At 44.8% G+C, this 23,275-nt stretch overlaps 1 protein-coding gene across 3 annotated transcripts; it reads right to left on the minus strand.

Moving 5' to 3' along the window:
• Positions 1-1,222: 1,222 nt before the first annotated feature.
• Positions 1,223-19,421, minus strand: LOC106608769 (netrin-1-like). Of its 3 annotated transcripts, none has more exons than XM_014206893.2 (8): positions 19,207-19,421; positions 19,016-19,114; positions 8,814-10,282; positions 8,358-8,546; positions 5,755-5,904; positions 3,503-3,559; positions 2,828-2,908; positions 1,223-2,737 (listed from the first exon to the last, which is right to left on the minus strand). In XM_014206893.2, the coding sequence occupies exons 2-8, from the start codon at positions 19,021-19,023 to the stop codon at positions 2,079-2,081; spliced, it is 2,613 nt and encodes an 870-aa protein (XP_014062368.2). In that variant the 5' UTR covers positions 19,024-19,114; positions 19,207-19,421; the 3' UTR covers positions 1,223-2,078. The 3 variants fall into 3 exon arrangements, with proteins under 3 accessions (XP_014062368.2, XP_014062369.2, XP_014062370.2); XM_014206894.2 differs by having other exon boundaries at positions 19,020-19,114; positions 19,207-19,418; XM_014206895.2 differs by lacking the exon at positions 19,016-19,114.
• Positions 19,422-23,275: the final 3,854 nt, after the last annotated feature.

Consider the following 23,275-nt stretch of genomic DNA (forward strand, 5'->3'; position numbering starts at 1 on the left):
TCTCTCTGTCTCGCTCTCTCTCCCAACCCTCTCTCTCTCCCAACCCTCTCTCTCTCCCAACCCTCTCTCTCTCTCTTTTTCTTTCTCTCTGTCTTGCATTCACACACTCATCTTCTCCACGCACGCACACACAGCCACACACACGCAGACACTCTCCCTCCCTCTGTGTGTGGGGTACCCTAGAGAGGTCATCAGTCAGCGAGGCTATTTTTCTTCTCATTTTATTTTCAATCACAGGAAACATCACAACATGGGCCAACCAATCACAGGCTACATCACAACATGGGCCAACCAATCACAGCTACATCACAACATGGGCCAACCAATCACAGGCTACATCACAACATGGGCCAACCAATTACAGGCTAACTCCCAACATGTGTCAACCAATCACAGGCTACAACGCAACATAGGCCAACCAATCACAGGCTGGCTACATCATAATATGGGCCAACCAATCACAGGCTACATCACAACATGGGCCAACCAATCACAGGCTACATCACAACATGGGCCAACCAATCACAGGCTACATCACAACATAGGCCAACCAATCACAGGCTACATCACAACATAGATCAACCAATCAACCATACAAAGCTATAAGAACAACATGACACCTGACAATTGGGAGCTCCCTCATCAGTCTCCCTCCTCACACCCCTCACTCTTACTCCCTCCCCTCCGCACTCATACCCCTCACCCCTTCCCCTCCTCACCCCTTCAACCACTTTCCCCTCCTCCCTTCCCCTCCTCACCCTCCTCACTTCCCCTCCTCACCCTCCTCACCCTCCTCACTTCCCCTCCTCACCCCTCCTCACCCTCCTCACTTCCCGTCCTCACCCCTCCTCACCCTTTCCCCAGGGCTGGGGTGCTATACGTATTTTCCAGACCAAAACAGAATGCATGACATCACATTTGACCAATGCTTTTTAGATGTATATCTCTAGTTGTAAATGTCTGTGGTAGGATTCATGCTCTATCTGAGAGTCATATTCTATCTTAGAGTGACTCAACCTTCCTCTAAATGGCAGTTCGTTGGTGTCAGTTTCTTAGACTATGGTTGCATCGCTCAACCCATGGGAAATGTGCCTCAGTGAACATAAGTTTGTGTCACTTGACCCGATGTTGTGTATCTGCCACTGAAAGGAACTCTCAACTGAAGTGGTGTTACAAGCACAAAGTAGGGTAGTCAGTTGTAGACAGTAATTGTACAGTACTCTTTTACATGAAAAACACCTTTATTTTCATCTGTAAGGTCATTTTGTGAGGTAGAGTGTTATAGAGTCCACGGCTATGGAGGAGTCATAGTCCGACAGGTGGGGTGGCGAGGCGTTGGTGAGACGCCTTCAGACCTACTCAATCATATGTCCCTATTATTTAATTCTTGTTTGTTTTGCTTTTTCAAGCGCTTTGAGATTATTTTAGTAATGAAAAGTTGAATCAATTATTATTAGTAGTAGTGTATACTTCGGGACACATATTGCCCATACTGTATTGACATAAATAAATATATGTATGTCACTTTACTATACATTTATTGTAATCGTGATCCATCCCAAAGCACCCTTGATCTATTCTTGCCTAAAATTTACCTAAACGTTTCTAAGCATAAATACGATTCAGATACTTTTTCAAGAAAACATTTGACTTTATGTAATTCAATAAAAACACCTATTGCCACTTTTACAGTGTTCATTCACTCTCAACAGTACTAAGCCGATTCAGTAGAAAAACATTGTAATGGCAACGTTTGAGTCCTTTTCTCCATGATTCCATTTTTAGCTCAAGCACCTGGAGGTTTGATTTCTGAACCGATGACCAACCTGCTCCCTCTCTCATCTCCTCACTGGAAGTTGAAGGGAAAGATGGCGGGAACAACTGATCATCCCTCCATTTCTCTGGACATTGAACACTCAGTCTGACAGAGACCACTTGCTCCCTCTCTCCCTTCTCCATTCATCACTCACCCCCCTCTCCTTATGAGAAGAACTGCAAAGGGGTATAGCCCATCTATTTGACAATATTTCTTCATTTCTTCATCCCTTGTTCTTTCTCTCTCTTCTTCCTCCTACATTTCAGACAGGGGTCTGGGTTGAACATACGAGACTGGGTGTGGAGGTGGATGGAGGCTGTTCCTGTTGCTGTTCCTGGGATTGTGATGGTCCAGGTCTGTGGTGTGAGGAGGACTGTGTATGAGTGTTTGTGTCCAACACCACAGAGTTCTCTGCCTCCTCTTTCATGTCTTTCACAGAGTCTGAGGGTGTGTGTGAATGTGAATGTTTGTGTGGGTGCACCTTGACCTCTGTCTCTTTCTCTGTCACAAGGTGAGGTGGGGTGTACTCTGAGTGATGGTGCTTCGAGTGGCCCCCATGGGGGTCCCCACCACCGGGCAATTTTGGGGGGCAGCGGCCCCTCTTGTCCTGCCCCCTGAACCCTCTCAGTTTGGGATTCCAGTGCTCCCTCCACTGGAGAGCCAGTGTGGATCTATCGGCGACCAGCCGTCGCTCCTCGGGGCCCCAGTTCCGCCTCCCCCCCTCGGCCCCGATTAGCAGGAAGGTGCGGCCCACCTGGAGGGCGGGGCAGCCGCAGCCCAGGTCGCGGACGGGAACCCACAGTGCCTGAGGGCCCTTGCGAACGCGGGAGGAAGAACCCGTACGGAACACGGTCTGGATCCAGACGGAGAACTGCCACCAGGGGCCTGAACGCTCCATCCCTCTGACCTGTAGCTTCAGGACTAGGGGAGAGAGAGAGAATTGCTTGAATTTTGTATTTTTGCATTGTATTCTGCAGCCATGCCAAAGTCATTGTACCTTACAGTTCTTACCAAAGTCCTTTAGACAGTACGTCTCCAGGTTCATCCTCACTTTAACCAGCGATGGCTGGCAATACGATACACACTCCTCATCTGAGAGAGAGAGAGAGAGAACGAGAGAGAGAGAGAGAAAGAGAGAGAGGGGGAGGGGGAGGTTGAGGAGGAACAAGAGAACGAGGAGGAGAGACAGTGAGCGGGAGAGAGAGGGAATGTATTGAATGAGAGAGAGCATCTCACTGCGACACATGTCTGTACCACTAATTACAATATGCCCTGCTTCTATTTGTCATCACAGTATCTTATGTCTAACAGATGCCTCTCTGGAGTCCAGCAACAGGTGAAACATCTCCCTACCACCACTAGAGGGAGCTAGACAGCTACCAATCCAGTAGATCGTTGCAGCTGAGACTCACACAAGGTACAGTATGTATCTAATTGGAAAGCTATCAGTCACCAACTCTAGTCCAGAAGAGTTACAGTTATTTTGTTCTAAAACTCTTGAATCAGTTAATGCGTCGCTGATCAGGATTTTTGATCAGGTGTGAAAGTGCTGGGCTGAAACAAAAGCCTGTAACTCCCCAGGTCCAGCGTTGGGGGACCACTGAAATTGTGGGCCAATATTACAGTTCAAAATAGTAGATTGTGTTGAGACTTGCAATAGGGTTTTCATTCTCAACCCAAACTCACCTACACTGTACTGGGGTTGGTACACAGGTGTGGTGGGGGTTGCTACCTCCTGGATTCCTACGGATAAAAACAAACACATAGACAGGTTGTATGTCATATAGAGGTGAAAGTTGAGAATAGACAGGGACATGGTGTGAATACAATGCCTTTTAGCTTGACCCTACTTATACAGACATGTCTTGTGTACTATAAGTGACAGGTTGTGTGTGTGCGTGCGTGTGTGTGTCGAATGTGAGAGAATGTGAATATGTGTGCTATGCGTGAGTGCCTGTCGGTGTGTGTGGAATTCCCATGTGGAAGATGAGTGTGTTTCTGGATGAGTTGGTGTGTGTGTGTGTGTGTGGTCCTCAAAGAGTCAGAAATCCACCCCTGTGACTAGCCACACACACACACACACACACACACACACACAGACACACTCACTCTGGTGCAAAATGTTTTTTTCAGAGTGTCTGTCTCCTGCTAACATTACCCATAAAGACACATCAGAGTATAGTCATACCCCAGTTCTGTCTCTCTGGTTGTCTGTCTATCTAATGTCACCTTCAGGACCCTAGAAGTGTCAGCCTACCTCATGTACACCTGGGCTATCCATATATTATCCTGGCTTTAAGTACGTGTGTGTGGCTTTGGGGCCCACCATATACTACCCTCGCCCTCACTGTGTCATGTGTCCCTGTCCTCTCTGACACAACTGGGACAGTCAATGACACCCTACACCCCATCCCAGCTGACTGGGGTAGGAGGGCCCAGAGTTAGAGTTAGTTCTGAACTGGAGTTGGGATTAATCCTATTGGGGGTTGGAGCATGCACATGCACATGCGTGCGTATGCTCACATACTCAAGAAATGCAATGGTCCGAGTTGCGTGACCTAGGGATGAATCTTCCTCCGTGTGTGTGCATGCCTGCATGTGTGAGAGTGCATTTGTGTGTGTGTGTGTGTGTGTGTGTGTGTGTGTGTGTGTGTGTGTGTGTGTGTGTGTGTGTGTGTGTGTGTGTGTGTGTGACCTCAATACATGTCCTAGCCTATCTGTTCAGACAACTGGTGTGGCCACCACAAAACCCAGATCAGCAACCTACTAATTATACAGCCCTGGCTCCTTTTCCGACGATGACTTTGGCTTTAAGGGCGAGTTAGCTTCCTGTGGCTGAGGTCTCAACTCATCGCCGCTAACTTTGTTTTTAGCCAGCGAGCTAAAAGGCTTTTGGTGGACGAGGGGAGAGAGGAGAGAGAGAGAGAGAGAGAGAGAGAGAGAGAGAGAGAGAGAGAGAGAGAGAGAGAGAGAGAGAGAGAGAGAGAGAGAGAGAAAGAGGAAGAGAGAGAGAGGGGGGAAGAGAGAAGAGAGAAGAGAGAGAGGCTATAGATAGCTATAAGATGGTTTCAGTAGTAAAAACAAACAAGGTTTTCTTTCACTCACTCCTTTCACCGGAAGAGTTATGAGTCTGGAGGGGGGAGCGTTTTGAGGGATGCGCGACAGGTGCGAAACCCAGACCCATGTCACCTGATTAGGGCTTAGAAAGTGTCGCCGCCCGGGCCAATCCATGTGTGGTTGTCGGCACTCCCGCGATTAGACGCAGAAACACACATGGATTAACGCTAGCGGTTTCGAAAAAGCAAAGCCACGACTGCAGGAGTGTGGAGGATAAAGTGTTTAAAATCCCAGTCGAGCTGATCTAGGATCAGTGAGAGACAAGGTCTGCTCATTGAGGCCTTAAGGGCTCCCTACATTAGCACTGTTGTGGAAACAGTAAAACAAGCATTGTTGGAAATCAGAGGAGGGAGGATCCAGGGAGATTTGGACAAATTAATATAGATATTTGTTAGCCGAGGGTGGCTCCTTTTATACAGGTTTGATAAAGGCTTAAATTAGGTAAAAAACTAATTAGAGAGAGAGAGAGAGAGAGAGAGAGAGAGAGAGAGAGAGAGAGAGAGAGAGAGAGAGAGAGAGAGAGAGAGAGAGAGAGAGAGATAAAGGGTCATTGAGTTTCACATCACGAGTTACAATGAGATTAATTTCCTATTGGAAACCAAAACCCCAAGGGACTAAGACTCAAGTGACTATGAAAGTCTGTAGTTGGGCTTAGTTGGCCAGTCCACATAAACCAAAAACTATGCCGTAAAATGTGTGCCATTTTGGTTCCAAAGCTCCAGGATAATCACATTCTTTCATGAATCCCCATTAGAATCGTATTGTCTGGCCTTACATGGAGGCCAGTTTCCAGACAGAGTAGGTAGGTACAGTTGACTTACGGATGCAGGGCCGGAGGGGGGAGCGCCCCTGTTTGTAGCCAAGGGCGCAGCGGTTGCACTTCAAACCCGTTACCCCATCCCGACACAAACACTGTCCTGATGTCTGGTTACACCAGCGACCCACAGCACCCATAGGGTGACACTGACACGCTGAGAGAGACAGAGAGGATTGAAGGATGGGAGGAGAGAAAGAAATAGATGAATGCTAATGCATCAAAAAAAATTGACAGCATTGCATAATTGGTAACATTGTCTCCTTTCATGCTAATCAAGCTTTGAATTTGAGAGAGAGAGAGAGAGAGAGAGAGAGAGAGAGAGAGAGAGAGAGAAAAAATGGGGTTATCCAAAGGGCACAGACAAAGAGGAAGCCGTTCTTTAGCAGGTCTGTTTTTCCTCCAGTAAAGTAGTTTAAACAAACCCTTACAGCTACTCCAAACACCTTTAAATAATTAGCTTTACAGGCAAGTCACTAAGGTTTAAATCACTAGATTTGGAAAAAGGCTGACTTGACCTGAACATTGATCAAATAAACACGGTTGATTTATCTATCATTGATTATTAAATCAAATAATATTATGACACATAAATACCACTAAGGTAACTGACATAAGTTACCTAGCTATACTGTAGCCTATAAATGTCTATAGCTTGGGTGCCAGTCTGTTTCTACTCCCTTCTCAACTCCTTGTAACGCCAGACTTGGCATGACAATACCATAGAGCGATTCCTTGCTGTTTGGGGTTTTAGGCTGGGTTTCTGTACAGCACTTTGAGATATCAGCTGATGTACGAAGGGCTATATAAATACATTTGATTTGATTTGATTTAACGAATGGACAATGAAGTTGTATTGTATATTTATGGCATTTTGGCCTCACCCAGGCCTCCTTTAAGACTCCATAATGTTTTATCTGTAGGTGCTACAAAGCAACACATGGGTTCATACGAAGCTTTACCACTTGTTCTGTAATATGAGTAGTATTTTGATTTCAAGGAAAAAAGTCTTAATTTCAATATTGAAAAAAATAAACATGAATATTGAAAAAAACAAATGTTTTGACTTGACACATTTTTCAATCTACAGTGGTTCTTCCTTTAAAAGTTGCGTCGTACTGTAGCACAGTTTGCAGGCTTCCGCAGAATTGTATGGCATGTCATTTAAGTGTCAGCCATTGTTGCATTAATGCTAGTTAGTGCTAGTTTGACCATCAGATGGGATCTTATTTGACTGTTTTTAATATTGGCCTTTTTTTTAAGAACATAGTATATGGGATTGATTTTAAGAAATGTAGCTTAGTTAATTTGATTCATATTATGGTGTATTGTTGAACATAATATACTCTACGGGCTTATCAAAGTTCCAGACTGAGATCTCTGCTAGTGTTAAAGTTATGGCCCATTTTATTCAGAGAAATTGGCATAGTAGGCAATGTAACCAATCACAGCCCTCTTTTTACTTGTATCATTGCACATCCCCACCATTTTGAATCCATTTTCACATTCACTCTGTTGGTAATGCTTGCAAATTGGATCGTACCTCTAAAAGTAGCAGAGATCCCACCCACTCTGGAACTTTGATATGCCTGTATATAATATTATGTTCAATCATATATTGAGCAATTTGTCAAATCTAAAATGATACATTTTCAATATTCATGTTTATATTTTTCAATATTCCTAAATTAATGTATTTTTTTTTTTATTGAAATCAAAATACTACTTATATTACAGAGCAAGCTGTAAAGCCTATTTGACATTTTGTTGTTGTTGCTTTGTAGCATCTAAGAATGAAACATTCTGTAGTCTTAAAGCAGGCCTGGGTATGGCCAGAATGTCATAAATATGCCAATTTTGAATAATTCTTTCTCAATCGTGCTTTTAGATACAAATGTCAAATACACGTCAACAAGCCTTTCCCCAAAGGACCATTCTATGGATAACATTTTGAGAAATCTTTCGTGTCCTGGTTTCGTGAGGAATCACTCCATAAGGAGTTGGCAAGACCTGAAACAGACTAGCATCCAGTCTAAAATATCCAGTTCACGTTTGCTTCAACACGCACACTCAATCACACACACAGACACACACCTGCATATGTCGTGTGCATGACCTAACCACACACCATTAACAGTGGTTATATTAGGACTTAGGTCAACCGCCCAATGAGCATGCCAGAGTGTCACAGTCACTTGGGACATGTGACCAGTCAAAGGTCAAATGGCAGAGTGGATTCCAGCCAGTGGTAACAACATGGACACTAGATCCAGTCAAGCACAAAGGGAATGTTTGTAACCCTAACAGGAATAACTGTCCTCTGTCACAATGTAACCACCTCATAAACACTGTGTAGGCAGGAACACAGACACATGCAGACAAACCCCGTAGACTGGCAGATACACAAAGAGAAACAGGTATGTTAACAGACGCATATGCACACGCACTTGGACACACACATACATCTCTGCGTGGATAAGATACACAGCTGGTCAGTACGACCTAATACAGATACAACTTTAATGCTTGCGCACACACACACACACACACACAGACGCACACACACACACACACACACACACTCTCTCTCGCTCCCTCTCTCTGACTGACATTGGCAAGCCTTGTGGTGGCTGGGTAGCTTGCTGTGGTCACGGGTGTGTCCGTTCTGGCAGTACTGGCAGTGGCGTCCCGCTGTGTGATGCCGACACTTCAGACATACCCCCCCGCTGCGCCGGCCCGACTGTTGGAACACCTCCATGCTGAACCGACACTTAGAGGAGTGGCCGTTACACTCACAAGCTGGGGGTAGGAGAGAGGAGGGGAAGGGGAGGTGGGAGGGAGGGAGGGAGGGAGGGAGGGAGGGAGGGAGGGAGGGAGGGAGGGAGGGAGGGAGGGAGGGAGGGAGGGAGGGAGGGCATGAATTTCAGTGAAAGGTAGTAAAGTTTACATTCATGATCCAATATGCACTCACTCACACACACAGACATGCACGCACACACACAGACATGCACGCACACACACAGACGCACAAACACACACACAGTAATGGGGGGGAGTGTGACTCACGGACACACGGGTGTGGCTGACTGGGCGTGGCTCGTTGCCAGGGCCTGTCGTAGTAGAAGTCCTCACATACGTCGCAGTCTGCCCCCGCTGTGTGGTGCTCACACACACACACCGCCCGGTCCGCGTCGTCATGACGACACCGTGAGGCATGCCCGTTACACTTACACCTGCCCCCCACCTGCAGGTCCGAGAGGGCCAGGGGGGGCCGGACAGGAGGGGCGGAGATCAATGGGGAGGGAGGAACTAGCTGGAGATTCCGATTGTTGTTTCTCCTCCTCCTCAATTCCCGCCCCTTGTTGTCCTTCCCCTGCCCCTCGATTGTCCAATCACAGATGCCGCCTTCCAGGCACGGACTCCAATGGTGGCTCCCCTCCCTTTTGCGGCCACGCCCTTTTCCTTTACCGTTCCCTCTCTTGGAGGTGTCCATTGCCTGAGTGTCTCGTTCTAAATCCTTCCGGGTCACATTGTGTCCGTCCTCTCCCTGACCCCCCGACCCTTTGTTGGGACCCCTCCGCCAGGATTTGTCCATTTTCTCTCCTCTGCTCCTCCCTCGTTTTTCTGTCTTTTTCATCTCCTTCTCCACAAACCCCCAAGCATTGTTGTCCCCATTCACCTGACCCACCCCAGCTTTATTCTTCGACCCCACCCTCCACCTCAGAACCCCAGCACCTGCTCCCAATCCCACACCCACCCCCCTATCCTCCGAACTTCCCAACTTGGTCTGCTGGGACTGGGTCACCTGGTGGAAGACCACCCGTATGTCAGTGGCCGTCACCCAGTCCTGCAGGGTGGGGCTGTAGTCAAAGTCTGGAGAGGAGGGCCTTCCATCCAGGGTGGAGAAGGCCAGCACCATGCCTCCCCGGTGCCTCTGCAGGGGCCGGGGATCCGAGCACAGAGGCTCTGTCTCCTGGTGCCTGGTCTGGGCCACCGTCTGGGCTTGGAGCCCAAACTTCCCAGGGCAGTCGCTGGAGTAATGCTGCATGGGCCTCCAGGTGCGCCCGTGGTCCATGGACTTGAGCAAAGAGACGGAGACCGGATCCGACGGCTCCCCCTGCTGGCAGAACTGCAGGCTGATGTAAGTGACCTCAAAGCGCCGGCCCAGGGGGAGGGTGAGTACCCAGTCCCCGCCGTCGGAGTCTCCCACCTGGGCTGTCCAGCAGGTCAGGTTGTAGGGGTTGTGGAGGTCCGTGACGGAGCTGACATTAACAGCATTTTGGTCAGGAGGTCCTCGGAGGGAGTTGGCGGCACTGACTGGGACACCGTAGGCGGCATTGATGAATTCCGACAGGCAGTGTCGCGGACGCCCATCCAGGTGGTAGCAGGGGTCATGGGGAGAAGTCCAGCTCAGAGGGGAGTGAGAGAGAGAACGGGAAGGGAGGGAAGGAGGGAGAAAAGGGAGGACTAGTAGGAGAAAAGAGAGGGAGAAGGAGGGGGGAGGGGAGACGGGCAGGAACATCATGTCATCGAGCCTGCGGGAGAAAATGATCAAGTAAAAGATTTTAGGGGATAAAGCGACAGTGAAATCATAAAAGGAAAAGCTACTGATGGATTTATATGACTTGTGGTTGGAGCCAAAGGGAGAGGCCTTCTGAGGTAGAGAGACCACCTGTGCCTTTATAGAAAAAACACCAGTTCGCACTACCACCGTGAACATTTAATGTTTAACCCTCATATAATCCAGCCAAATCTATCTTCTCCCTTAACCAGGCCTCTTTCTGTGATTTGTACCAGTGAGTTTTAGATGACTGTGTGGATGAAAGCTTATAAAGAGTGGATGAATGTATGGATGAGAGCGTATAGAAAACTAGCGGGTCTGTCCAGGATGACAAAAAACAGCTGGGTCTGAAAGCACAAGCTGGGCAGCATCCATCATCTTTATGGTCCTCCTTTCAAATTCTTCTACCGCTGCTCTGCTCCACTCCGCTCTACTCAACGCACAACAACCCGAGTTTTGGAGAACCCAATGTGTGGAGAGAAATGGAAGGAGAGAGAGAGGATGTGAGAAAGAAAGACAGGAGTGGAAGATGGAGGGAAAGATTTATAGAAGAGAACGCGAGAAATGTGTGTTCGGCTTAAAGCCCCTGTACAGCCACTTCCTGGGAGAAGACAAACACACTTATGTACGTCCACGGTGTGAACAGATTTTTTACCCCTCGTAAGACGGCTGGTGATGTGCTAAATGTATTCGTCTGTCAAGAATTGATAGTGATAGCAGAGAAGGTTACTTAATTTACGCCTGCAGACATTTGCGAACAATGCGTCTACTTTTCCTGACAACATGATCTACGACAACAAACTTTGCAGTTTTATATGAGCTCACACGGATGAGTTGAGGGAAAGCGAGCAAGGATCCCACCCAACACTTCGCTTCACACCAAGCAACTTACAAAGACGCACATTGTTAGGATCCATCTCTTCTCCAGGCCCTCTTTCTTTCTTTCTTTCTTTCTTTCTTTCTTTCTTTCTTTCTTTCTTTCTTCCTCCTCTTTTCTTTCTCTGTCTACTGTGCAGTGCTCTCTCTCCTATCCTCCCCTTTCTCTCATTCTCTCTCTTTCTTTAGAGTATCTTTCTCCTCTCTCTTATTCCCTCTCCCCTTCCCTCCTTCTCTACCCTTTCTGTCCTCTCTCCTTCTCTCTCTCTCTCTATCACCTGCCCCCTTCGTTCTGTTCTGGGAATATCTCTAACTGTGTCTAGATTGATGATGTCCTAACAAGCGTTTGACACTGACAGCACAGCCAGCAGGCGTGTATAAACCAACCCCATAGGAGAGGAGGGAGGAGAGGAGAAGAGTTGGGAGCCTCCCAGGGCTAGTCATCCCACTCAATTAGACCACAGCCGGAAACTTGAGGCTTCCCTTAGGACCACAGCACTATAAGTGGGTCTAGGGGGGTTACAATGAGAGTCGGCAACTAAAACAACCTATATTACTCAACTGATCCCCCAAAATGAGTTATGATTCCTCCGTGCTCAAAAAGTGGTCCGTCCCAACCTAGCTCTGTGAAATCGGGCAGATGAGGCGTATCAGGCGTATGTTTCGGGTGTCGTTATTGGAAACGCCACGGCCCGGCGGCTGAGGTGATGAGCGGTCCGACTGCGGCCCCTGTCCCGCTGCACCGCATTCCGGGGGTCCGGTGTGCGCCCCCTGAGCATTCCACACGTGTTGCGACATATCCAGCTGGGAACCCAGACGTCCCTCTAAAAACTGAGCCTCATTAATTGATCGACTGATTAATTGAGTCTCAGGTTTCATAACGGCGTCAGAGTTTCACTGGAGGGGGAGGGGGTGTCTGGTAGGTGATGTATAGTCAGGGCTGGGGGGGGGGGGGTGATGGTATATAACAGGGGTTCCCAGACGTTTTTGGTTCGTGACCCACCAATTGAGGTGCCTTTTGAGTCGCGACCCACCATAAGGGTTGAGTGTTGAAGAAGCATACACAGACCAAAGAATTATTAAAAAATATCATCTTGGCAGTGGAAAGAAAATGCTGTAGTTTTAAAGCTAATTTACTGCAATTCTAGGTATTTTGACATGGCTAGTACTGTGTTATTATGCTCAAACATTATAACAAAATCAATGGGTACCTGACTGTATAGCTTTTATTTTGCTGATTGTAAATTCTCAAAGATTATAGGAGTTTATTTTTATATAGGTCCATTATTGCTTCTACATACTTTCTATTTGGTTTTAGTTGTTTAAGTTTACACTGAATAAGTATTTCCCAAAAAATAAATGCACAAAAAATGTAATCCCACCGCGGGTTCCGACCCACAGTTTGGGAACCACATGTATATAATGAGAGTAAAGTGAGGGTTAGGGGAATTTGTGGAAGGGGGGTTGTGTGGTGATGAGGGATGTCTGAAATTCAGACTAGATGTGGTTGGTGGGTAAGGGGGGAAAGAGGGATAAAAGGGGTAAGAGGGGTAAGGATACAGGCCATAGCGGCGAGGGGGTTGTTTGCCATTCCCCATGGCGTGATTTGCACTTGTCTCGGTCACATTACCTCGTCGCTAATAAAACATACTGTAGCCCTCATTACAAACTACATGATAAATGGAAGCTCTTCAGAGAAGATCACAGTGCTCTTTAAAGTGCTACTCACCCCCAACCGTCCCCCCAGGCCAAATGCAGACCCCCTCACCCCCCTCTGCTCCGAAACCAGATCGCCAGTCTCGCACCAGGGATGTAACCCAACCACCGGATACCGTTTCAACGGTTTTCCTCCGTCGCTTTCCATAAATTCACACGCCTGGCATGCCAGAAGAACATGGTGGATGAGTGGCATTTCTATTTAATTGACCCCCTTCAGTTTTTAAGACAAATAGAAGAGAGGAAGAACACTCATATCCCACATGCTGGACAACATACATATCCATCCACTACAATAACCTTTAACGGAGAATCACAGGAATAACGGTGTTCCAGAGTGAATATGAACCAATCATGGACAGTATTCAAAACCTGAATTCAAAACGGATCAAATATATATTTTTTCTGTCATGGATCTACAAACAATACCCATAATGACAAAGTGAAAACATGTATTTAGAAATGTAAGCAAATGTATTGACAATTAAATACAGAAATATCTTATTACAGCTGGGAGTCTTTCTCGGTAAGTCTCTAAGAGCTTTGCAGAACTGGATTGTACAATATTTGCACATTATTCTTTTAAACATTCTTCAAGCTCTGTCAAGTTGGTTGTTGATCATTGCTAGACAGCCATTTTCAAGTCTTGCCATAGAGTGTCATGCTGATTTAAGTCCAAACTGTTATTAGGCCACTCAGGAACATTCAATGTCGTCTTGGTAAGCAACTATATTTGGCCTTGTGTTTTAGGTTATTGTCTTGCTGAAAGGTGAATTTGTCTCCCCTGTCTGTTGGAAAGCAGACTTAATCATGCTTTCCTCTAGGATTGTTCCTGTACTTTGCTCTATAAAAAAAACTCCCTAGTCCTTTCCGATAACAAGCATAGCCATAACATGATGCAGCCACCACCATGCTTGAAACTATGAAGAGTGGTAGTCAGTGATGTGTTGCGTTGGATTTGCCCCAAACATAACGCTTTGTATTCAGGACATAAAGTATATTTCTTTCCCACATTTTTTTGCAGTTTTACTTTAGTGCCTTATTGCAAACATGCATGATTTGGAATATTTGTATTTTGTTCGGGCTTCTGTCTATTCACTCTGTCATTTAGGTTAGTATTGTGTAGAACTACACCGTCGTCGATCCATCCTCAGTTATCTCCTATCACAGCCATTAAACTCTTTAACTGTTTTAAAGTCACCATTGGCCCCATAGTGAAATTCCTGTTTCCTCCCTCTCTGGTAACTGAGTTAGGAAGGACGCCTGTTTCTTTGTAGTGATACACCATCCATTGTGTAACTATTAACTTCACCATGCTTAAAGGGATTACTCAATGTCTACTATTTTTTACCCATCTACCAATAGGTGCCCTTCTTTGCGAGGCGTTGGAAAACCTTCCTGGTCTTTGTGGTTGAATCTGGGTTTGAAATTCCCTGCTCGACTGAAGGACCTTGCAGATAATTGTATGCTTGGGGTACAGAGATGACCTAGTCATTCACAAATCATGTTAAACACTATTATCGCACACAGAGTTCATGCAACTTATTATGTGACTTGTTAAGCACATTTTTACTCCTGAACTTATCTAGGCTTGCCATAACAAAGGGGTTAAATACTTATTGATTCAAGACATTTCAGCTTTTCACTTTGTTTTTGATTTGTAGAAATGTCTAAAAACATAATTCCACTTTGACATTATGGGGTATTGTGTGCAGGCCAGTGACACAAAATTGAAATGTAGTCGATTTTAAGTTCAGGCTGTAACACAACAAAATGTGGAAAAGGTCAAGGGGTGTACTTTGTAAAGGCACTTTTCATACTTAAGTATCAAAACCATTTGTCAAAAAGGTTTTGATACCTATGATCTAACTTTTCAAAAAGCTTACATAAGCAAATAGCGTTTAAGTGAGGTCAATGATATCTCTAGAGGGAAGCAGTAGGCTATGCATGGTCTTTAAAAGCAGCAGCAGTCAGTGGGCCCAGCTATGTTTGGCTTGAGAAGGTCTGGAAAAATACTTGATGACAACCTGGGCCATGTTTACAGCATAGTCTAACACGGTGGGAGCTAGCTAACAGGAGAGTCTTCTGCTCATGTTCTCACAATAAGCCTCCCGTAGCAATCTACTCTAAGACGCTTTGTATAATCGTTCATTCCTTCGGATTTAGGTGTGAGGAGTTTAAAAAGTAGCGCTTTGGGGTCGAACAGTCTGCTCTGTAAAATCCCACTGCTGCCGCCAATAGTTCAAATGCTTTCCTACTGTGTATTCTCTCAACATGTAGGAAGGGGGTGTTTTGGGGTTCGGAAGATAAGAAGATGCTAGGGGTGTTAAGAGAGAGATAAGACTGGATACCCGGGTGTTGTAAGAGGGGCCTATGAGGATGGCAATGGGGGTAAAAGAAGTGGAGTAAGACACAGCGTGTATGCGGGCGCTCAGACGGAGATAACATTCATTTTATAGGGTGGTAAGAGGGGAGTAAGACACAGCGTGTATGCGGGCGCTCAGACGGAGATAACATTCATTTTATAGGGTGGTAAGAGGGGAGTAAGACACAGCGTGTATGCGGGCGCTCAGACGGAGATAACATTAATTTTATAGGGTGGTAGGAGGATAGTAAAACACAGCGTGTATGCGGGCGCTCAGACGGAGATAACATTCATTTTATAGGGTGGTAAGAGGGGAGTAAGACACAGCGTGTATGCGGGCGCTCAGACGGAGATAACATTAATTTTATAGGGTGGTAAGAGGATAGTAAAACACAGCGTGTATGCGGGCGCTCAGACGGAGATAACATTCATTTTATAGGGTGGTAAGTGGGGAGAAAGAAACGGGTAAGAAGGCGATGAAAGTAGGGGAAAATAGGACGATACAAGTGTAAGATTGTGACATGTATTTTATTTGTTTATTTTATTTAACCTTTATTTAACTAGCAAGTCAGTTAAGAACAAATTCTTATTTACAATGACGGACTACACCGGCCAAACCCGGACGACGCTGGGCCAACTGTGCGCTGCCCTATGGAACTCCCAATCACGGCCGGTAGTGATACAGCCTGGATATATTCATGAGAATAAGATAAGAGACAGGAGGTGGATAGGATGGCGCGTTGGAGAGGGTCAAAGTAGTACTAGAAAGGGTGAAGGGAGAATGGCTAATAACGGGAGAATATGACGTTATTAAGAGGGGTCATGGGTTGAAGTGTGAAAAGAGGATGATGCCTTCTGTTACCTGTCAGCTCCCCTTGCCACCGTTCCACTCTGCGGTCTAAATCTGTGTCTTTTGGGGCTGTGTATCGGGAGCAGATGAGCTGGATTTGGCCTTTCTCACACGTTTTAAAATTCCTCGTCATGGTTAGCAGTGTAGAGCACTGTTCAGCCACAGCCGAACAGCACAGATCTCAACAATACCACGGAATTCAACATGCAATACGAAGGCAGAGGAGATGGCGTGCTTTGTAAACAGTATGTTATGAAATACTGTAGTTATTGTGCAGTATTTGATATTGTTGTCTGATACACGTACATTAGACTGGCTAAGTAGCTATAGTAAAGGAGGAAAGAAAGTGACGTAGTAAAATAGCACGAGGACGTGCAAAGAACAGAGTTGGCCTAGGCTAAGAAGTATAGGCCTGCTATGTTCAGCTCAAACAACACTGGTCCACAGTGGATTACTTCTTTCAAGAGCCCATAACAATATGCATCCTGTGTTTTAAGCCTCCGCCATGCATTAATGACCTCTAAATGCAGTCTATCTGATGAATTACACGTCCTACCACTCTCCCACTGTGAAACTGAACCGGACACCTGTTTGGGCATGTTATCACAGCTGACAAGTAACGCATTTGTTAATTTCCAATTGTCCTTAGCCCGTCCGAAACATAACACTGGGCATAGAGACCGGGGAAGAGGAGAAGAGAGCGAAACGCTATGTACACCGCCCTGTATTCCCCAACGGCATTCCTGCCTGCTCCCGCTGCAACCCAGCGTGATATTCCACACGGAGCGGATTCCAAGAGCTCTGTTTTAGGTGTAATAATCTAATTTTAGTGGGACGGTGAGGGAGGTGCAACTGACAGACTGCACAGAATGGATTATCCCCGCTGCCGCTCGTATCATTAGCTAAAGGCCCCTGTCCTGTACCTCTGGTCCGCACCTCCAACGCGCAGCTAAGGCCTGCTATGTGACCCCCTCTGTCTAAAGTCAGGAAGAGAAATGGAGCGACACACAGAGATGACTTACATCGAAAAGCCTTTTCATACAGGCCAGACACCTCAGCTTGGACATATGTAGGGGTTGAATAAGAAAACACATGCCCTAAAGGAAGCAAGGCTATTTCTCCAAATGTCTCTGTTTTCTTTTCCCACGCTATTTCATAAGCTTTCACACAAGTTGGCAATGGAGGCTAACCCATGGAGGTTTCGCTTCAATGTCGATATTCAAAAACAGATGGACATGACATTCTTGTCCGTGGTTTCGTCTTCAAGTAACGCCAAAAACAACCCTGGGTGAAATGAAAGTGAAGCCCATTTTACTAAGTGGAAGACATCATTTTGGAATTCATGGTAATTAATTGCAAGTCACAGAGAAACGAGAAACAGAATCCTAGAAAAGTAGATTTTGACCACCCATTGACTTAGAATCAGAACATACCTAAATAAATCAAGTCAAAGCACGCAGAAGAAGAATTGGACGTACGCAATTTAGTTTGATTTAAATTCACCTGACCGAATATTATGACAAGATAATATGAACATGTTAATTAAATCCCACTCGAAGCATTTGTTCATGGAGTCAGGAACTGAGATCAAATCTCTTCAGATATGGGCAGCCTGTGTTGGCCTTGAACTCGCTGAACGAAAATTATTGGAGACAATTCGAGAGCGTTTGGAATGACCGTTTTTCTCATTAGAAAACAATAACATAGAAACCTAATGGAGTATTTTCTTGTTGCAAAAATGTATTATTATTATTATTATTAATAATTACTATGAATAAACGATTTGTTATGAATATTCTGATTTTTATATTAATACATTGCATGCTCATTTAATTGCCAACCTAGGCAATTGAGATAAGTTTAGGAAAATAGTATTTTGGCTATATCCTTAAATGTTCCCCTATCTTAATTCAATAATTTGAAACAAGAGTTTTATCCTGGGGTGCACACTGGCTTAGACAAAATGGTGTATAAATGACACGCCCTTCAAAGAACATTTGTTGGATTGGTTCATTTAAAAAAAAATGTTTTGGCAAGAGTCCCTTTATGTGCGGGGCCAAATTGTCTATAATTGCCCCCTCCATAAATTTACTCAATTAGCCGCATCTTGCAGAGACGAACCCTGCAACACCCGGATGTATTCTATACTCTAAACATTCTGGGTTGTTTGGATGATCATATACGCATTTAAGTGTTATCATGTTTCTGGTCATTTTCGTTTCATTTTCTAGAAATAAGTATATTTATCATTGCTGTTGTCTCTCATCCTGAAATTGGCTGTAAGAAATACACAGGCCCATAGGCCTATGCGATATTCCCTATACCTACAGGCATATTAATAATAATAATAACAATAATAAAAATAATTGGATTGAATTATGTTCAATGTAATAGTAACATAAATAAATGAGAGCCCAATTGCATGTACCAATGATGGCTTGTGTTTGTCTTAAAAAGTGGCGCTGGACGGCTTAATACAATTCCAATCATCCACTTGATTACATAGATATCAGATAGTCCTAAAGATATTATTGTCAAATCTCTTTAAATGATTCTCTATCTAATACTTCCAAAATATTTGTTTTCATAAATAAACTCTCTCTACTAACTGAACAGTGTTTTTAAAGAATTGTAACATTTACTAAACGCAAAATATGTATTACCTTAGGTTAGGATATTCCGATTTTAAATAAACAAAATAGACTTCAATCATAAAATAATATTCTAAGAAAAATGGTCACAGGCTAATTTAATTCACAATTTTGAGCAATACCACTATCCTATTCAGATATAAACCTAGGCTATATTCCCATGAAGAGAACAGGTGTATATCAAATCAATCTTCAATAACAAATGTGTAAATAATCAGTTTGATACAAAACGCTGACTGTAAAGCTTACCTACCCATGGAGAGTGAATATTGAGCACTTGAAGCGCGAACTTTGGCACGCTCACCGGGTCCAACTAATCAACTTGTCAATGCCTGTAGTCCTTCCATTCTAAATTTAAAACAGGTCCACCAACATCGTGAGAAAGAAGCCACAGCAAGAAAGAAATATACACATAAAAATATAAATATGACAACACTCACTATGTGCGTCTCAATTCTTGATCTCCCTTCGCTCGCCGTGGCTCATGCGGTATTTAGTAATATAGGGGATGCGGTCTTTATTAATATAGGGGCGCAACAAGTTGACAGTTATCCGGCGGTGCTGTGCTGTGCCCATGGTGTGGAGATCAAACTCGCTGCAGTCCGCCTCGGTAGGGGGCGTCCCGTCCAGTCCTGACGTCAAGACGCTGCCGCCTCTCAGCTTCAACTCACATCTGCACAGCGCTACAGTGCAGGGGGAGTCCGTTTGGCGTTTCAAGTTCATTACTGGCAGGCAATTTGAAGACACAGACAATTGAGACAAAGTGGCCTCAATTACCGAGAAGTTCATCTTGCTTTCGAAGACTTCAATCCACTGTAACAATGTTTGTTCTCGTTTTCCAAACGTGCAATGGAAAAACATTTGAACCACATAGGCTAGAAGGGGAAAGCTCTTACATGCGGTAGTTAGTAGTAACTTAGCAGATGAACTAAAGCAGATACAGATGGGAAGCATGAAATACAAGAAAATGGATGGATGGTGTCGGGATGGAGGGAGAGTGCCTGAGGGAGGAGAGGAACTTTCCCAGAGAAGCCCATAAAACAGATTGATGACTTCCCTCAAGGAATGTTTCCCCAGGTCTGTGTATGTGTGTTCAAGTAGTTACTCGGAGTAGTTTAGAAATGCTATCCTTGGAAGGGTGACAAGATCAATAAAATAAATTGAGGGGAGAAATCACTATTACATTTTGGCAGACTTTATGTAGCCTAATACACTGCCAAGCTCTCGGTTAGCTGGAGGAACATTGTTTTCCTTTGAAAGCTTAGTCGATTAAGCAAAGCAAGTCTATGAGACCAGAAGCTGTTAAGACAGTTAAAGGCGACAAGTACTAGGGCCATAAAACACAACAGTGTGTGTGTGTGTCCGACATACTGTGAGAGGGTAGTAGCAGGTGCATGTGTCCTGCCAAAAATCTGTACCCTGCAGCAAGATGTAACTAATAAAGTGGGCCTAAACAAGGCATTGATATTTGTCAGACTTCCCCCTTTGTCATAACAGTAAGCATGAGGTTTGTTCTTCACAGAATCAGAACAGACTTCACAAGTTCTTGACTTCCATTATGAGGGGTTTGGCTGCACTGTGAAATCTTGACATCCAAAGTGTTATAATAAGCATACACAAACCCAGCTGTGGACAGAATTGTTTTTAATTCAAGTTTTGCCTACAGGTGATTCTCCTCGTGTTTCCTGAACCTTCATGTTGTTGCCAGCTTGCCAATCGATGACACCAGTACACCTGCAGACGCTGCCAGTCCCATTGTCACAGCTGAAAGAACCAGGAAGTGGGAGGAAGAGTACGACCCTGGCTACCTCATGTCACCTTCTTCCCCAGGCTGCTCCCATATGGACACAGGACCCATGACCCCATAGGACAGGCCACCAGTGCTCCCCCTAGTGTCTGGGGGCGGTTATGACCACCTCCCCACTGGAGACCACCGTCGTCTCCCCAAAGTAGGACACACACAAGGTACTGTAATAAACCTAGGCAATTTGGTTACAATTTCTTGCAAGCAGCTTCACCACAGTACGGTAAGGCAGTATTCACCAAACCTAGTATTGGAGGGCAGGCTACTGTTCACTGTATGCAGGCTTTTGATCCAGTCCGGCAGTATTAAAACAATTGTATTGAATCATCAAGTCTCGTCATTTTAAACATGTATTTTAGATCGAGAACAAAAGCCTGCAGGTCTTGAAAAGCCTGCAGGGTTGGCAACCAATGTTCTGAAGACAAATCCCAAAGCCCCATATGTTATTTTCTATTGAAGTAGTGCTAGAGTACTGCAATATCAACACTCAGTAGTGCTAGAGTACTGCAATATCAACACTCAGTAGTGCTAGAGTATTGCAATATCAACACTCAGCCACCCACTCTGACAGTGACAGTTCCATTCACTTGTTGGAAGCAGTCGGGTAGCAGACCGAACATGCTGCAATGGAAGACCTGGAAAAACATAAGCACAACAATACCAAATTCATATTCACGTAGGCGTAACCATAGAACCGGAACACTGGAATGGACATGAATCTTCTTATGATGGTGCAAAGGTCAGTCATGTCGATGTTGGTCAGGGAGTTGATCATCCATGGTTAGCCAGTGCTGTGATAACGTATTTTGTGAAACAATGCAAGTGAAGAATTTATCTGCACTGTATGCGTGTTAACTAGCTAGCCAGTTTTAGAGGATTTGATTCAATACATTTTTCTAATTAACTGCCAATATGGCAACATTCCATTCAAACAATGCAGTCTATCCACAGCCAGACACTGGCTCAAAATCAGATGATGATAGGACTTAGACAAGTTGTAAATGCAACAAGTACTGATATTGTATCATATAATAGCACTCAGAGCTTTCTAAGAAAACAAAATCAGAAATGTATGGTTTGTTTACATATATTTTAGAGGCTATTTATCCAGAACATTTGTGTAAAACCCAAGTTGTATTATTTTTTACCTTTATTTAACTCGGCAAGTCAATTAAGAACAACTTCTTATTTACAATGACGGCCTATCCCGGCCAATTGTGCGACACCCTATGGGACTCCCAATCACAGCCAGATGTGATGCAGCCTGGATTCAAACCAGAGACTACAGGGACGCCTTTGCACTGAGATGCAGTGCCTTAGACCGCTACGCCACTCGGGAGCCCTTAAATTGTATTTATATTTATATGGTAGTATAATGCCATTACACAATTTCTGATACATCACACCTTAACTTTTGTTTTCCTGCATAAGTAAAAGCAGGAAATGCATCAGCTATGTTTCTACTGCCATTAATTAGACTGGTTTCCCTGACAGATGGTTGCCATTTTCACCCCATTATGGAAGTTTGAGGGTTCATGACATAGCCCCTCTAGTAATCTTTATTGACGTAACATTAAATCAGATCAGATAGAAATGAAGGACATACCGTCTATACGTTATATTTCCATCTTCAGCATTCTAAATATTGAGGCACATTGAATTGACTCAGGCTCAACGGTCAAGGTGGGAGGTCAAAGGTTAAAGTTCAGAGTAAATATCGTCAGAGGGGAAGAGGTGAAGCGAGAAGTTTCACTTACTCATTTTTGTATGGAGGTCAATGAGAGTGTCAAACTTGGTCAATAAAAATGGAATTGCTAATTTGCAATGTGAGGCTTATTTGATCGAACAGAAGTTTCGTAATGGTTAGGTTGTAACACATTCACTGATATAAGTAGATGCACATGGCATTTCGGCAACTTTTTAAAAAATTACTATGTTTTAATAGGGGATGGGGATCAGCTTTAATGTTGCAGATAGATTTTGGGTTCTATCAACGTAATTATCTGCATAATTTCCAATCCAGGAATGTCCAACCGAAGCTGTTGCCAGATAATTAAATAGTAATTTCTCGACATAATTACTATACCATACAGAATTTGGCAGTACGTCCAACTGGGCTCACAACCACAGAAAACGTGTGACCACGTGTAACCACGCCAGCCCAAGTCCTCCACATTCGGCTTCTTCACCTGCGGGATCGTCTGAGACCAGCCACTTAGACAGCTGATAAAACTGGGTTTGCACAACCAAAAAATTTCTCCTGTCAGAAACAGCCTCAGGGAAGCTCATCTGCGTGCTTGTTGTCCTCACCAGGGTATTAACCTGACTGCAGTTCCCGCGTCGTAACTAACTTAAGTGGGCAAATGCTGACCTTCAATGGCCACTGGGTCCCTGGAGAAGTGTTCTCTTCACGGATGAATTCCGGTTTCAACGGTATAGGGCAGATGGCAGACAGCGTGTTTGGCGTTGTGAGGGCGAGTGGTTTGCGTTGTGAACAGAGTGCCCTATGGAGGCGGTGGGGTTTATGGGCAGGCATAAACTATAGACAATGAACACAATTGCATTTTTTTTATGGCAATTTGAATACAGAGATAACTTGACGAGATCCTGTGGCCCATTGTCGTGCCATTCATCCGCTGCAATCACCTCATGTTTCAGCCAGATAATGCACAGCCCCATGTCACAAGGATCCATACACAATTCCT

This window comes from Salmo salar, chromosome ssa07 (assembly GCF_905237065.1).
Source record: "Salmo salar chromosome ssa07, Ssal_v3.1, whole genome shotgun sequence".
Classification (NCBI taxonomy): Eukaryota; Metazoa; Chordata; class Actinopteri; order Salmoniformes; family Salmonidae; genus Salmo; species Salmo salar.

Excerpts from the sequence above, each read along its gene's own strand:
- LOC106608769 (XM_014206893.2), bottom strand. Across the intron at positions 8,547-8,813 it reads TCAGCCACACCCGTGTGTCC|CTTGTGAGTGTAACGGCCAC; the intron begins GTGAGTCACACT and ends TCCTACCCCCAG. Across the intron at positions 2,909-3,502 it reads CCAACCCCAGTACAGTGTAG|ATGAGGAGTGTGTATCGTAT; the intron begins GTGAGTTTGGGT and ends TCTCTCTCTCAG.